The sequence below is a fragment of the Balaenoptera acutorostrata genome, chromosome 1, assembly GCF_949987535.1.
Source record: "Balaenoptera acutorostrata chromosome 1, mBalAcu1.1, whole genome shotgun sequence".
NCBI classification, from domain to species: Eukaryota; Metazoa; Chordata; class Mammalia; order Artiodactyla; family Balaenopteridae; genus Balaenoptera; species Balaenoptera acutorostrata.
Window position 1 is genome coordinate 148889300 of NC_080064.1, and position 14989 is coordinate 148904288.

The window sequence follows — 14989 nt, forward strand, 5'->3', positions numbered from 1 at the left end:
GTGCGAGGGCTTTCTCCAGTTGCAGCAAGCGGGGGCCACTCTTCATCGCGGTGCGCGGGCCTCTCACTATCGCGGCCTCTCTTGTTGCGGAGCACAGGCTCCAGACGCGCAGGCTCAGCAATTGTGGCTCACGGGCCCAGCCGCTCTACGGCATGTGGGATCTTCCCAGACCAGGGCCCGAACCCGTGTCCCCTGCATTGGCAGGCAGACTCTCAACCACTGCGCCACCAGGGAAGCCCTGCATTGTTTATTGAGAGAAAGATCCCTCCATTTACTGAGCTCAGTTAAGCTAATCTTTTGAAGATAAAAATCAATATTTATTATGGTCTTATGTATGCTTAGTTACCATTTATTGAAAATTATGAAGTTTGAACATAGATTCTTTTTTTCTTCTCTCAACACACACACACACACATACACATATAGATTTATATATGCATATATATTTATATCCAGGGTTCCCAGAAATCTGAACAGAAGGGATTTAGGTAGGGGAGATTGTACTCTACCATACAGTGTTCTTAGATTTGAGTTATGAATGAATAATATTGATGATGAGGATTATGACACTGCTGCTATTACAACTATTTCTACTACCAACTAGTGTTTATTGAGAATTTAATGTGGGCTTAAATTTTTCTAAGAAATTTACATGAATGCATTAACTTAGTTTATCCTCACAACAACCCTATGAGGTTTACTGATGAGGAAATGAAGACTGAGAAGGGTCAACTAACTAGTAAACAGTGGAGAGAGGATTGGAATCAGGGTAGTGTGGTTCTGGAGCCAGTGCTCTAAATAACTACACAATATGGCTTCCCAGTAGTAGTGATGAGTGCATAGATTTTAAGGAAAAATCATTGAAAATGGCTTCTTTTGGAAGATTCCTGAATTTTAACACATTTTAAAACATATGTTTAATTTACAGACTTTTAAACCCCAAACTTTGTAAGCAAGAATGAAATGACAGTTCAGAGGGCAAATATATGTTGAATCCTTCAGTTGTCTGCTCTCAGTCTGCATGATTTCTGGATGTTTATTAAACAGGACAGGGAAGGAAACTTGGGAAAGGAAGGGGATTAGCTACTGTGGATATTCCCTCTGTGTGTATGTTGTGTGTGTGTGTGTGTGTGTGTATGTGTGTGTAGCCAGGGAAAAGAAAGAAAAGAATTGGGGAAAGGGAAAAACAGAAGTTTCTCTGGAAATTAAAGAATAGGCCAAGCAACACTGCCAATAATACAGCCTTTAGACTGACTACCGATAAACAGTACAGTAAAAATAAGTTAAGAACAAAAATGATTAACGGAAATATTTACTATAATTTACACAAATGTTTATTGAATCAAAAGCTGTAGAGCTTCATCATTAATGTTAACATTCCATTGCCCAAAGATCTTTTTCGTTATTATGGATTTTCGGAATCTGTATAATGATCTTTTCTTTTTCCTTAGGCACTGAAAATGAAGAAGCAGAAAGAGAATATCAAAATGATAATCAAGCAAGTTGGGTCCAACGTATGATAATGGCCTTGGTGAGTGACTCAGCTTTGTTTAATACCAGAGAAGGACGAGCTGGGAAGGTGCACAACTTCATGCTGGGCTTGAATCTCAATACATCCTATCCGATGTCTCCTTTGAGAAACTTTACCACCCAGGAGTCCTTGGAGGAAGATGAATTGGACGCAGCTGTAGCAGGTAAGTACACAAAATGTAATCCATTGAAGCTAATTCAGGAGATCTTTCTTCCTTCTCTGGGGAGGAGCATTTTAATTATTAATAGTAATTAATTTACAATCAAATTTTAAAACATGCATTTAATGTATGAAGGGCTCTGAGTTGTTTTTTTGGAAGAAAAAATACATTGGGCAGGAAGTGGCATCGTCATGTCAGCATAAACAGTTTTCATTGAAATATTGAGGGGGACTTTGCTCCTCTCTATATTGGTCAAGGTTCACTCACAACAAACAGGAAACCCTCTCCCTTGTTTAAGCAAAAGAGGTTTAAAGTAGGTGCTTACAAAATTGTTCCAGGGCTTGGAGGAGCAAGCTCCAGGCTGAGCATCTCGGAATGACTCCAAAAACTCTTCAGGATCACCCCCACAAACGCTCCCCACAACGGTGCTTGGCAGTAGAAATAGCAGAAACGTAGCCTCTGTCTCATTTCCTCCTTCAAATCTCACGTGGGTGTTTCTCCTTGGCAGAGGATAGGTCTCAGCAGATCCAGAGCTGGGAGGGAATCTGGTACATGCGGTCCTCAGCCTATGTCTCCAGTGCAGAGCAGTAATGTGTGCCCCTTAGGGGTGTGAGTGGAGTTGAGTTTGCCCATCTGCAGTGTCCCTCAGGCTACTGAATCTGTCCTTCCAGTTCTCTGAAAGGTTAGGTAACTTTCTTAAGGCCACTTAAGAACCTCATAAGAACCCACTCACTTTCAGGTTTGTCACTTAACCAAACTCCAGAGAATACTTGCCTTGATTCTTCAGTTCCATGCATGTTCCAAATTAAAAGGTAAATTTGTCTTGGTGAATAATCACTACATAATTATCTTTCTTATAATGCTCCTGGCATCTTACATTTTTTCTACTTCTTCATACCATCTTTTTCCCCTTAACTGCCCAAATGTCATTTCTCAATCATTTCTGCCTAAGAACATTGACAGGAGGCTATGAGAATGTAAATGGAAATTTTTCCAAAAAACTTTCTACTACTGTTTAAGGATTCTACCTATAAAAATTAGACATGGCTTTAGATCTTATTATTGTTTAGGTAATGCTGTTTCTGTTTGTTGCTTGAGCTTAAGGGAAATTGCAGAAGCAAAAGTTACCCCTGTTTTTTAAACAAGAGGAGTAGAAACTCACTATATTTTGCATTATGTTTGTGGCATCAAAGTCTAGGACATGATTATATACCTGCAATGCAAAGCCTTTCACATGAACTATGATAAAAGTCTATTTGTGATAAAGTCAGTGTCTCTTTTTAAATTCATCCAAAATAAAAACACTTGACCATACAATCAGTGATGTTATTTTTTTGTGTGTTACTTATGATTTAAGTTATTGCTATTACAATACCAATTAAATGTATCTTCTTTAGAAACAGGCTTTATGGATGAATTATGATGGGCTTAAACAAACAAACAAACCAACAAAAAAACTCAGCCTCATAGAGCATTTAGGACTAGAAAGAATCGTTAGTTATTTTACTCCATAGAAAAGGAAGATCAAAGAAGATAGCATCATGTTTACCTAGAATTGCTCAGCTGAGCTAGAATTGGGACACTTGAACAGGCTTCTTGACATTGCTCAGAAGCCTTTTCCTTCCGCTCACTCTCTTCCTCATAGCCCTTGGTTTTATTAGTCATCGTCTTGCTGATGTAAAAATGGAAGTTTCCTTGTGTGTACTTATTACGTCTGTTTTATGTTATTACTTTAATCACAATACCAAGCATAGCTCCTTCTGTGGTTTGCACAGCACAAGTCCTGCACTCGACATTTTAACAGCTTCCTGGTGGTTTTGCAATAGTTTATGTAGATTTGGAAGTGTTAGCGTTGCTCGGAAAAATACAGTGCTCAGTTAAATTTGAATTTCAATTTATATATATATATATAGAGAGAGAGAGAGATAGAGAGAATATAAGTATGCCCCTTATAACATTTGGGACATCCTTGTATAAAAATTGTTTGCTGTTTATCTGAAATTTAAACTTAACTGGGCAACCTACATTTTTATTAGATACATTTGGTACCCTTAGGAAGTCTGCCTCTTTCATTATTCTCACCATATGTCAGATTGTTCTTCATTTTCATCTTTCTTCTTTCCTTTGTTCGTTCTTGCATTGCCACAGTATTTACAGAGCTCCTTCAGTGTGCGTGGCACTAGGGATCCAGCTGTCAACAAGACATGCAGTCCTTGCCCTCATGAAGATTAAAATCATTTCATGACCCTTCCTTGAAAATTTGATTCTTGGAGGGACTTATATACTTTATTTAACAATGATAGAAAAGTACAGTAAAACTAAAAGCCAGCAACCCTGATCCTGATGCGATTGTAGGTCCGCGAGGATGCATGATCTTCATTTGCCGTCCCTCTAGTGCTTGGAGGATAATAGTTGTGCATCACCTTATCTGACTTCTTTATTCGGTGCCTTTTGAAAAAAGAGGGACAGTTTTCATAAAATGACATGAAGAGATAGAAAATATTAATCATCCTAAAATATGATATTACACAGGTTGAATATTTCTTTTGTTGAGATATATTGAAATGTTCTAACCTAAAATTGTTTTAGATTAATGAGCTTCAGAAGGAACTTTAAATATTATTTCTCAGTGTGTATCTCATTAAATTACACTTCAGTCACTTTATATTTATCTGGTTGAAAAAATGTATACAGCATGTTGACTTTAGTCAAAAATCCAGTTCGGTGAGTGACAAGTTCACTCAAGTTTGTTGCTTATGAACCAACATCGCTAAAAATGACTGCATTTTAGACTGGATATACTGAATTGATTAGTGCTTTTTCAGACAAAGCCCTTACCAAAATAGACCCTTTTTATCTCCCTCTGGTTATTTCCAAATTTTAGAGTAAAACTGTATGTTTGAAATGAAAAGTTAAAAGGTTTATCATAAAATATTATCAACGTTGTTCATAAAATCGTCATTAAAACTTTTATTTATTATACAGTTAAGATACCACAATTAAAACATTAATTAAGGTTATTTCTCTTTTATTTTTAGAGATTTTTAAAAATCTTATCTAGTATTATGTTGGGAAAAATCTTACATTTAGTTTACTATTTTGTTTATATGGATTTTGTTTATACAGATTAAAATTCGAGCATTTAGAATAATCTCTCAACCTAAAATGAGAAAAAGTTAGTGTATTACTTTTGTGCCTATTGCTTCACCTTGCAGACCATCTTTTGAAAACAAGAGAAATAAGATGAAAAAATTCCCCTCATTTGTTTACTTCAAAATAGTTGTATACCTGGGGAAACTAATTTTAGAGAAGCTGCTCACTAGTTACATGACTTCTTTCCTGTTTACTTTTGTGTTTATATTATTTACTGTGACATACACCATCTGGAATAAGAAATCAAGACATGAGTTCATTTAGGACAGAGTTCAAAACACAAACATCCAAATATTTGTACATTATAAATTGAATCTGTGTGATGTATTTGTAAAACAACCACTGTAAAATTCCACAGCTGAACTGTTAAGGAAATGGTTCATAATTATAAAACAGAGATTGTTTCCATACCTATCAAAGAACCTGATTAACTCATTCACAGGTTGGGAAACCATGTAAACTTTAATTTACAGGAGGATGTTCTTTCATAGGGGCATTCATCAAACTTTCTGTGACGTTTTAGTAGGTATTAATAAATAGGGTTCAAGTTCAAATAAATTTGGAAAAACTAACAACTCCATCCCCCTCTTCACAATGCCATGGGATACCCTAATGAGTTTGAGAAATCCTACTTAAAGATGCCTCAAGTATAGTACTTTAAAAGCAGCTTCACTTGCATTTGAATCCCAACTGTGTCATTTTTTAGCTGGACGGTCCTGAGCCATTACTTAGCGTAACCTCTGCTAACAATGATAGAAAAGTAGAATGAAACTAAAAACCAACAACCTGATCCTGATGGAACCATAGGTTAGTGAGGAAGCAACAATCTTCATTGTTTACTCCAATGGTTAACTTATAAAACAGAAACAATTGTTACCTATCTTATAGAGTTATTGTCAGTATTAACTGGCATCTCCACTAAAAAGTAGTATTAGTCCAAGGCATAGTAAGGAAAATAGGGAACATGCATTATAATTTGTTATTATTTTAAGTTGTTGAATCTTGTGTTTCTCAAACCTATTTGATCATGGAACTCTTAATTTTTATATAGAATATCTGTTAATATCTTGCAAAACTATTTTTTTTTTTTACAACACAATTAAGAAACATTACTTCCTGTCAGTTTATATGGAAAGTTGGAACCATAGTGTTTAGCTACATGCCAGAGCTGGGAATTGGTCCACATGACGATTTTTCTCTCAAATGTAATCTTGGATTTAAAACAGGAAAAAGGAGACTATCAGCTTCATGATGAGAAGGGGGAACTCAAACAGAATAGGAGAGAAATAGTCTGTTTCTGGTTAATCTTTTAGCTAAAATTTAAAGCATCAATTTATAAAACCAGAGAAAAATATTTGTGAATTATCATTGTACTTTATTATTTTAGGGAAAATCATGTCATTGTAAAAAAAATTCCCATTAATGTGTTTTTAATTTTTTATGCTTAATTGTGATAAAAAACACATATCAATGTGGTTTTCATGATTGATAGATGCATGTGTACATTGTCTCTATACATTGTACTTATTGCTTTTTTTTTAAGATTTTTTTTTTTGATGGACCATTTTTTTAAAGTCTTTATTGAATTTGTTACAACACTGCTTCTGTTCTATGTTTTGGTTTTTTGGCTGTGAGGCATATGGGATCTTAGCTCCCCTACCAGGGATCGAACCTGCACCCCCTGCATTGGAAGGCAAAGTCTTAACCACTGGACCACCAGGGAAATCCCCAGTTATTGTTTTTTTAAATTACCCATTTCAAAACCTTTTAGTCTTATGGCTGTGCCACTTTCTGAAGTAACAGTGTGACACTGTGTGTAGGGTTTAGACTTCCTGGACCTGGCTTGGAACCTTGACTCTCACAGTGTGAAACTGAACCTCTTAGGGCCTCATTTCCTTATCTTTAAAATGATACTAATAATATCTCTTTTGTCTTCTAAGGAGTTTTCTAAGGATGATAAATCTTATATATGAAATTTCTAATAGATTATAGATACTCAAAATAAAGCTGCTTTTAGGAGAAATAAAAGTACCCAAATATAAATTTCTAGCTTATTAGTAAAATGTTTTAAAACTAATATAAGATAAAGACTCATAATTCTTCACCTTTTCAAAAAGTTCACATATGTAATTTGTAAACAATAAAAATTTCAGAGGAATAGATGTTACAGTTGGGTTTGATAATATATATATCTATATAATATATATATATTTCAATTTTACAATTCTTAAGTTTCAGGTTCTGTGATAGATAGATATTTAGAATTCTGGCTGGTGGCAAAGTACATTGTCACTACATAGATATTTGATAAGAAAATAGCATTAACCTGAAGATAATTATTTAAAGAATGGTATCTCTGCTCTCTCCTTTTTGGCCTAGGCATTCACCCTGGACATATCAAGACTTTTTTTTTTCTTTTTTAACTTGACCTGCCTTTTCATTCAGTTACATGACCTTATTCTTGTCTAACACCCCCGTCCCCCATTGTTTCTTGGTTTTCTTTTTTAGCATATGTGTTTTTCGTCTAAGACCGTTTTTCACACCTTCCTACTTTCCTTCAGTACACATCACCTCAGATGTAAACTCTTTTCCACTTTATTTACAAACATCACTAGTAAATGTTTCTGACATTCATTTGTTATTCAGTATTTTAGAGATGAGAAATTTTTGTAGATATGAGAGAAGAAAACAATGACTGTTAACTGTAGAAACTTGTAAGGATATTAATGTTTTCTTAAGTAACTAAACCAAAGTCTAATTGAGAACTGTTTCAATTCACATTGAATAAGTGTTCTGGCTAATTGTCTCATTGGTGTTTTAGTTTCAGCTTCTAGTGATGATGAGGACTATAGATTTTAATCAGACATTAAGAATTTAAAGATTTACTTTCCTCTTTGATCTCTTGCTCTTACAATGTAGTGATAAAATCGACTGTGAGAGAATTATAATCAGCATCATTCTTATTTCGAAATATATAGAGGGAATTAACATGTGATGGGTTTCTACCATGTACTGAACATTTTCCTGGGTGATAGGTATTAACTGCATTTTATAGGTGATTGTATAAACACAGATTGCTCTGATCCTCTAGTTTTTGTTGTTTCCTCTATGAAAATGCTCACCAATGGAATTTAAAATCTTGCTCAGAGGTCATAATGCATGTCTAGCATGAGCACCTTCACTCTATCCTACTGTAGTAAACCTCCCTCTTGAGCTTTGCTGCCCTTCTTTCTAACAGAACAAGTGGGAACAAGTGTGAGGACAAGGGGACAGAACAAAATAATTGCATGTCATTTCATTCAGCTCAAATCAATTTAATTCTGATCACATTTCTTTCTCCTAGGAAGAGGATTAGGAGCACCACGCATAAATGTGAACAGCAACATGTTATCAATATTATTTGTTCATAAAACTAATGATCTCTAGGCCCTGCTTTCCTTCAGATCCTTTGCCATCTCATCCTACTCTCCTCTTAAGTTGTAGCCACACTGTACTTCCTCAAACATACCACTCCTTACTCTGCCTTGGGGCCTTTGCTCTAGTTCTTCCCTCTCCCTGGAAAAAAATACCACACCCTCCAAATCCTTAGATGGCCAATTTTCTCTTGTGAATCTGGTCTCAAAGTCTTCTCAGAGAGGTCTCTCCTGGCTACCTACCTGAAGTTCCTCCTTATCCTATTATCCTCTATTATTTCCTTCATTGCATTTATCACTGCCTGAACCATCTTTTAATATATTTGTTTACTGATTTACCAGCAGTATGCTCTATTGGAGAAGAGTTTGCATCTCTCTTGTTCAGCACCTGGAGTAGTGCCTGAAGAGTAGCAGACAATACATGTTTGCTGAATGTGTCAGCTGGATTATTCTCTTAGACTCCCATCACCTAAAGAGGTGCTGTGTGGGATCCCTTCAGACTCTGCCACTCCCAAGTTGTGTCATTTTAGAGATGAATTTAATGTATTTCATCCTCCATTTATAGATATCCTCTATCTCACGTCTGTTCTAAGACTTAAGCAAGATGATGCATGAGGAAATGTTTTTAAACACTACAGATCTATGTAATGTGAAGTAATGCTACAACAGGGATCATGGTGCACAGAGTAGAGTTACTACTAGGGCCTGAGCCTTGCTTGCACTTTCCATGTATCATCCCACTTAATCCTCACAGCAACCTTGTTGATAGAATCTTTTATTCTGATATTACAGATGAAGAAACCAAAAGTCTCCAAGCCCTGAGGGCCTAACCATAGGGAATTCTTCTCACACATTTACATAACAAATAGTTTTAATATTCTAAATAATGTTAAATGATTGTTTAATTCATTCTTTTCTTTTCTATCCTTTTTAAAGATCCTGATGAATTTGAGCAGATATATGAGCCTCTGGATGTCAAAAGGAAAAAGATTCATGTGGTGGACAGTGGCCTCACATTTAACCTGCCATACCCCTTGATCCTGAGACCTCAGAGAGGAGTTGATCTCATCATCTCCTTTGACTTTTCTGCAAGGCCAAGTGACTCCAGTCCTCCGTTCAAGGTAAGGAGAATTTATGTAGCATTCCATTATCTGCCACATTCTTTTGCATTGCCTTGTAGCTATCTTAGTCCTCCCAATTTCTTATCCCTTTAGCCTATTTTCTACATTATTTTCAGTAATATTTCCAAAACACAGATGTGGTTCAGTCACTTCCCTGCTTAAAAAAACTTTTAAATGACTTCCCATGACCCTTGTTCAAGTTCATAGTCCTGAGCAGGACAAGAATGATGCAATATATCTAAAGTTCATGAAGCAAATTAGGCTGAAATTTGGGAGTTAGCAGGTAAAAGATAAGTAAAACGATGCACGGGGAGTGTATACTATGAGAAGAGAAGAGGACGTAAAATAGTATCTTGATGATTCAACAATAATATCAGGGGAAAAGGACACAAACCAAGGAAATGTGCAGTGTTATAAAACCAAGTCAAGATATTTAACAACAGGAAGTCTTTGGTGAAAAGCAGTTTCAATAGGGTTGAGAGGGCAGAAGTCATACTGCAGTGATTGGAGGGTTAAGTGGAAGTTAAGAAAATGGAGACAATTCTATAAACTGTTCAAGGAAGAAGGAGATGGGCTATATCTGCACGAGGATGTGGAGAATAAGAAAATTGTGTGTGTGGAGGGGTGTGTCAGAGGTACTCGAGTGTGTTTAAATGTTTCAATGGTTAGGACTCATGAATGAAGAAATGTTATTGGAGAATGGAGAGATGACATACATGATAGAGTTACACCCCTGGGAAGGTTACAGGGGTACGGAGTGGAAGGAAGATACAAAAATACAGGTGGAGAGGAGTCTGGAAATGTCTGTATTGGGACAAGAGAGAAGGGGGGAAATTATGGCTATGGATGGAGTTTAGCTGTTAGGCACTGAGAAGGGAAGATGGGAAAGTACTCACTTGATAACTTCTAACTTTTAGAGGAATTAGGAGTCAGCATTATCTTTTGAGGGTGAGAGAATGGAGGAAGTGGAGCCAGGGTATGAGGATAGTAAAAGTCTGCCTATATGAAGAAACGAGGAAAAGTTCTGACTAGGGCAATGTAGAACGATTGCTGGGCAGCTCTCAAGTGAGACCACGAATGTTATTTGTTCCTTTTGCCTCAAACTTTCTTTAGATGCAGCTCAAATGTTACCTTTCTTGACCTCCACAGGTATAGTTTTAGTACAAAGGACTTAGTAAATTCGTCTAACAGCGATTTTCATGTTCTACTCTCCATATTTGTTTACATCATATTGCTTCCACTGTCTGTGAACTCCTTGGGAACTAGAACACTCATTGTGTGTGTGTGTGTGTGTGTGTGTGTGTGTGTGTGTGTGTTAATCATTTGGTTCTAATTGCTTTATAAGTGCTAGCCCAAATTATGAGTATGTAGGACAGTTTTTGTGGGTGAATGAATGAAATGCTATAATAGATATGAAGTTATTATTCCCTATTCATAGATTAAGAAATGGAAACTCACAGAAATTAAGTGAAATAGTTCATGATCTCCCAACCAGGAAGACTCAGTGATAACCCAGGTCCTCAGACATCTGTTTTCCTTTATATTGTACATGATTAAACTGTTCTCAAGACTAATAATGGTTATAATAACTCTTTAATATATATATAAACCTCATATTTTATTTTATTTCTATTTGTTTATTTTTTATTTTATTTTTTTAATTAATAGCTACTTTATTTATTTATTTATTTATTTATAGCTGTGTTGGGTCTTCGTTTCGTGCGAGCGCTTTCTCTAGTTGCGGCAAGCTGGGGCCACTCTTCATCGCGGTGCGCGGGCCTCTCACTATCGCGGCCCCTCCAGCTGCTGGGCACAGGCTCCAGACGCGCAGGCTCAGCAGTTGTGGCTCACGGGCCCAGTTGCTCCGCGGCATGTGGGATTTTCCCAGACCAGGGCTCGAACCCGTGTCCCCTGCATTAGCAGGCAGATTCTCAACCACTGCGCCACCAGGGAAGCCCCTCTATTTGTTTATTTTTAAAAAAATTTTTTGGCCATGCCGCAGGGTATGTGGGATCTTCATTCCCCGACCAGTGGTCGAACCCACGCTCCCTGCAGTGGAAGCGCAGAGTCTTAACCACTGAATCGCCAGGGGAATTCCCCTAAACCTCATATTTTAAAAGTGCTTTCATATTTTACCTTTTTTGAGGCAGTCAGTGGTATTCAGACAAAGAAACAAGGATTGATGAGATAAGAAATCTCATCACATCAACAAATTAAATAAGATAATGGGTGAAAAGAGCATAGCTCAGGATCTGACTAGGAAAGTGGTAGTTAAGAAGTAGTCAAGTTTCCGCGATGAAGAGCGGTCCCCGCACCGCGATGAAGAGTGGCCCCCGCTTGCCGCAACTGGAGAAAGCCCTCGCACGAACCGAAGACCCAATACAGACAAAAATAATAAACAAATAAATAAATAAATAAATAAATAAATAAATAAAAGAAAAAAAAAAAAAAAAAAGAAGTAGTCAAGTTGGACCAAATTCTAAGGCTCCAGAATGAAAATGTAATGTTCTTCTCCTTTCACTAGCTGCCTCCTTTGTACACACTGTGTGTGTACTTTTCCCTGCACTGTGTGCTATGTGCTGTGCACAGCAGTTAATGGTAAAACATAGTTCTTTTTTTTTTCATAACTATGTAGTATCTTTGTTTATTTTTTAAATTTATTTTTTTTTATTTATTTATTTTATTTTTGGCTACGTTGGGTCTTCTTTGTTGCGCGCAGGCTTTCTCTAGTTGCGGCGAGCGGGGGCTACTCTTCATTGCGGTGTGCGGGCTTCTCATTGCAGTGGCTTCTCTTGTTGCAGAGCACGGGCTCTAGGTGCGCAGTCATCAGTAGTTGTGGCACGAGGGCTCAGTAGTTGTGGCTCGCAGGCTCTAGAGCGAAGGCTCAGTAGTTGTGTTGCGTGGGCTTAGCTGCTCCACAGCATGTGAGATCTTCCCGGACCAGGGCTCGAACCTGTTTCCCCTGCATTGGCAGGCAGATTCTTAACCACTGAGCCACCAAGGAAGCCCAAAATATGGTTCTTGATCTTGATAAAATTTTAGCTTTTGGTGGGGGGGAAGACTTTTATACACAAAGTCATTTGGAAGGAAGTTAAGTAACTTATTGTTAAATAGTTACTTGGGTTTATATAACTAGGTGTATTATAGGAGATCCATACGAAAATAGATTGGTGTGTCCTGGAGGAGATGAACAGGGAAATAAATGAAATAGGATGAAAATGGCACAGAAATGGCAATGAGCACATCTGAGGAGTGATCTGATTAGAGTGATAGATATTACACTCCCGTTAGGAGTTTACGGTTGGATGATAGCAAACAGAGAATCAGTGAAGCGTTTCCAGCTGACAAATGACTTTATGAAATTGGAATTTTAGCATGATTAGTCTGGCAATGGAGAGTAGGATGAATTGGAGGATGGAGAACAAAAGATTAAAATTAAGAGAGATTTACTGTAATGCAAGCATAGGACAGTGAAGTACTGAACCAGGACAGGTGACTGTGAAAACCAAGAGCAGGATTTGATGACCCATGAGCAGCAATGGCAGGTTAGTTTCAATGGATGACGCTACCATGGTAGTTTAGAAGCTCATTCTGGTGGTAAGAGAAGCTGATTATTCATTTCACCAATGGGAGTGTAAAATGTCAAAGCCATCATTTTATATATGAATCAAAGCTCCACTACATTAATGAACTGATACTGGAAGAAGGTTTTAGAATATTACTTTCTACCTCTAAAAAGAACTATTGTACTTTGTCTAGTTTTTAAACATACTTTGATTCACTATTTCCAATTAAGAAGAATACTTGTAAAAAATTTGGAAATTTGGAATATACATCAAGTGCTTCTGCTATTCATAGACAATGGCTACTGATATTTTGGGTTTTACTTTTTTTCTCTCTTCACTGTGTGCGTGCGTGCATGTGTGTGTGTTTATCAACACTAGGGTCATGTATTTTTGCTTCTTTCTACCTAAAGTTACATTGTGAACATTTTACTATGCCATTAAATATTTTAAAAAACATAATTTTAAGCACAGCATGGTATCTTTATATGTGGGTATGCATGAATTTATTTAACAATGCTCTCTTTTCACCTTTTAGGTTATTGCTATCTTGTCACCTTTTTCCTCTAATGATCATCCTTGTGCGTGAATCTTTAGTCACACTTTTTATTATTTCTTTAGTTGGCTTCTTAGATATGCATTAGTTAAGATTTTTAATAAGTATTTCCAGATCACTTTCCAAAAAAGCTGCACCGTTTTACATTACTATATTAGATTGTACATGCAAGCCCTTGTTTTACACAGCTTTGCTGGCATTAAAAAAATATTACAACTGTGCATGCTAATAGATGTGCTTTAGAATTATTTTGTCATCCTACCCCTTACATCCTACCCCTCTTCCTCATATGTGAATATATACTTTAACTATCCTTTAACTATTGGTGAAATTGGTTATTGGTTAATATATCCTTTAACCAATAACAATTGGTTATTGGTTAATATATCCCTTAACTAACCTTCAACTATCCTTTAACTATTGGTTTAGTATAGCACAAAGCCTATAATTCTGGAATGAATCAGAGACTTAATATAAAGGAAATTGCAATATATTATATGTAATACATTTTTTCCTCCAAAAATGAACTTCAGGAAATTCAAAGTGAACAAAATGAACTTTTCAGGCTCATTTGGAATACTGAAAATGATTTTTTAAACTTATGAGTGTTGTTATATAGAGTGTCATTATAATAATATGCATTTCAATATGGATCTAAAAGATTACTCAAATATAGTTTTTAAATTAATAAAAATATACTATTAACGCTAAAGTAGAATAGTTATTTTAGATATAATATTGTAAGGTTTAAAAATTGAATCTACATCAAAGTTTTTGATAGAAAGGGAGAAGCTCCAATGCAATACCTGGATATAAGCAATATGATTTTATTAAGGTGATTAAATAGTGAATAATTTTCTATTTTTGAGACTAAAATATCGATACCATTTGAAATTAAAGAGTAGAGCAAAAAATTAGAACCGTTAACTTTATTTCATAAGTATAGTTAAATCTCAGATTTTGTCAGGGAGATAGAGAATGATGGATATCATGGCTTTTGATAAAGGCAACAAAGTTCATATTATATTTTATAACTGGCCTTGAAAGGTCATGACGTCAATGTCAGTGATACTGGAGTTCTTTTGTTTTTTTTTAGATTAGTGGGCACACACCCTAATAATAGTCCAACTATAAAGAGCCTCATGACTCTAAATAGTGTTATTAAATGATTTAAGAAAAACAGCTCTGTGTTTCATTTTGTCAAGTTTCTTTTTGTTAACCATTTAGTAACTTAGATATATGCTATCCAAATTCATTTTACCAGTAGGATCCATCCAGGGAAAATTTTAATAGGATTTATCTTTAATTTTGGTCATAAAAATAAGCCAGGGTCTTCATATTCAAGCCTGCAAAATAAACAGACTAAATTTAAGGGGGAAATAATTTTGGATGTCTTGAGGAGAAAACTAGGAATATAGGGAAATTTAGTTTACTACTGGAGAGTTTTTTCCTTTACCTTACAAAATTTTATGGAGAATAATAGATTTGGGTT

At 36.1% G+C, this 14989-nt stretch overlaps 1 protein-coding gene across 3 annotated transcripts in view; it reads left to right on the forward strand.

The window, feature by feature from the left end:
* The window catches only part of PLA2G4A (phospholipase A2 group IVA), a 159732-nt gene that overhangs the window by 127199 nt on the left and 17544 nt on the right, over positions 1 to 14989 (forward strand). For all 3 annotated transcript variants that reach the window (XM_057533338.1, XM_007175569.2, XM_007175570.2), the window contains 2 exons: positions 1452 to 1694; positions 9194 to 9378. In XM_057533338.1, coding sequence (XP_057389321.1) covers positions 1452 to 1694; positions 9194 to 9378 — 428 coding nt within the window. The remainder of the gene's footprint in view (positions 1 to 1451; positions 1695 to 9193; positions 9379 to 14989) is intronic.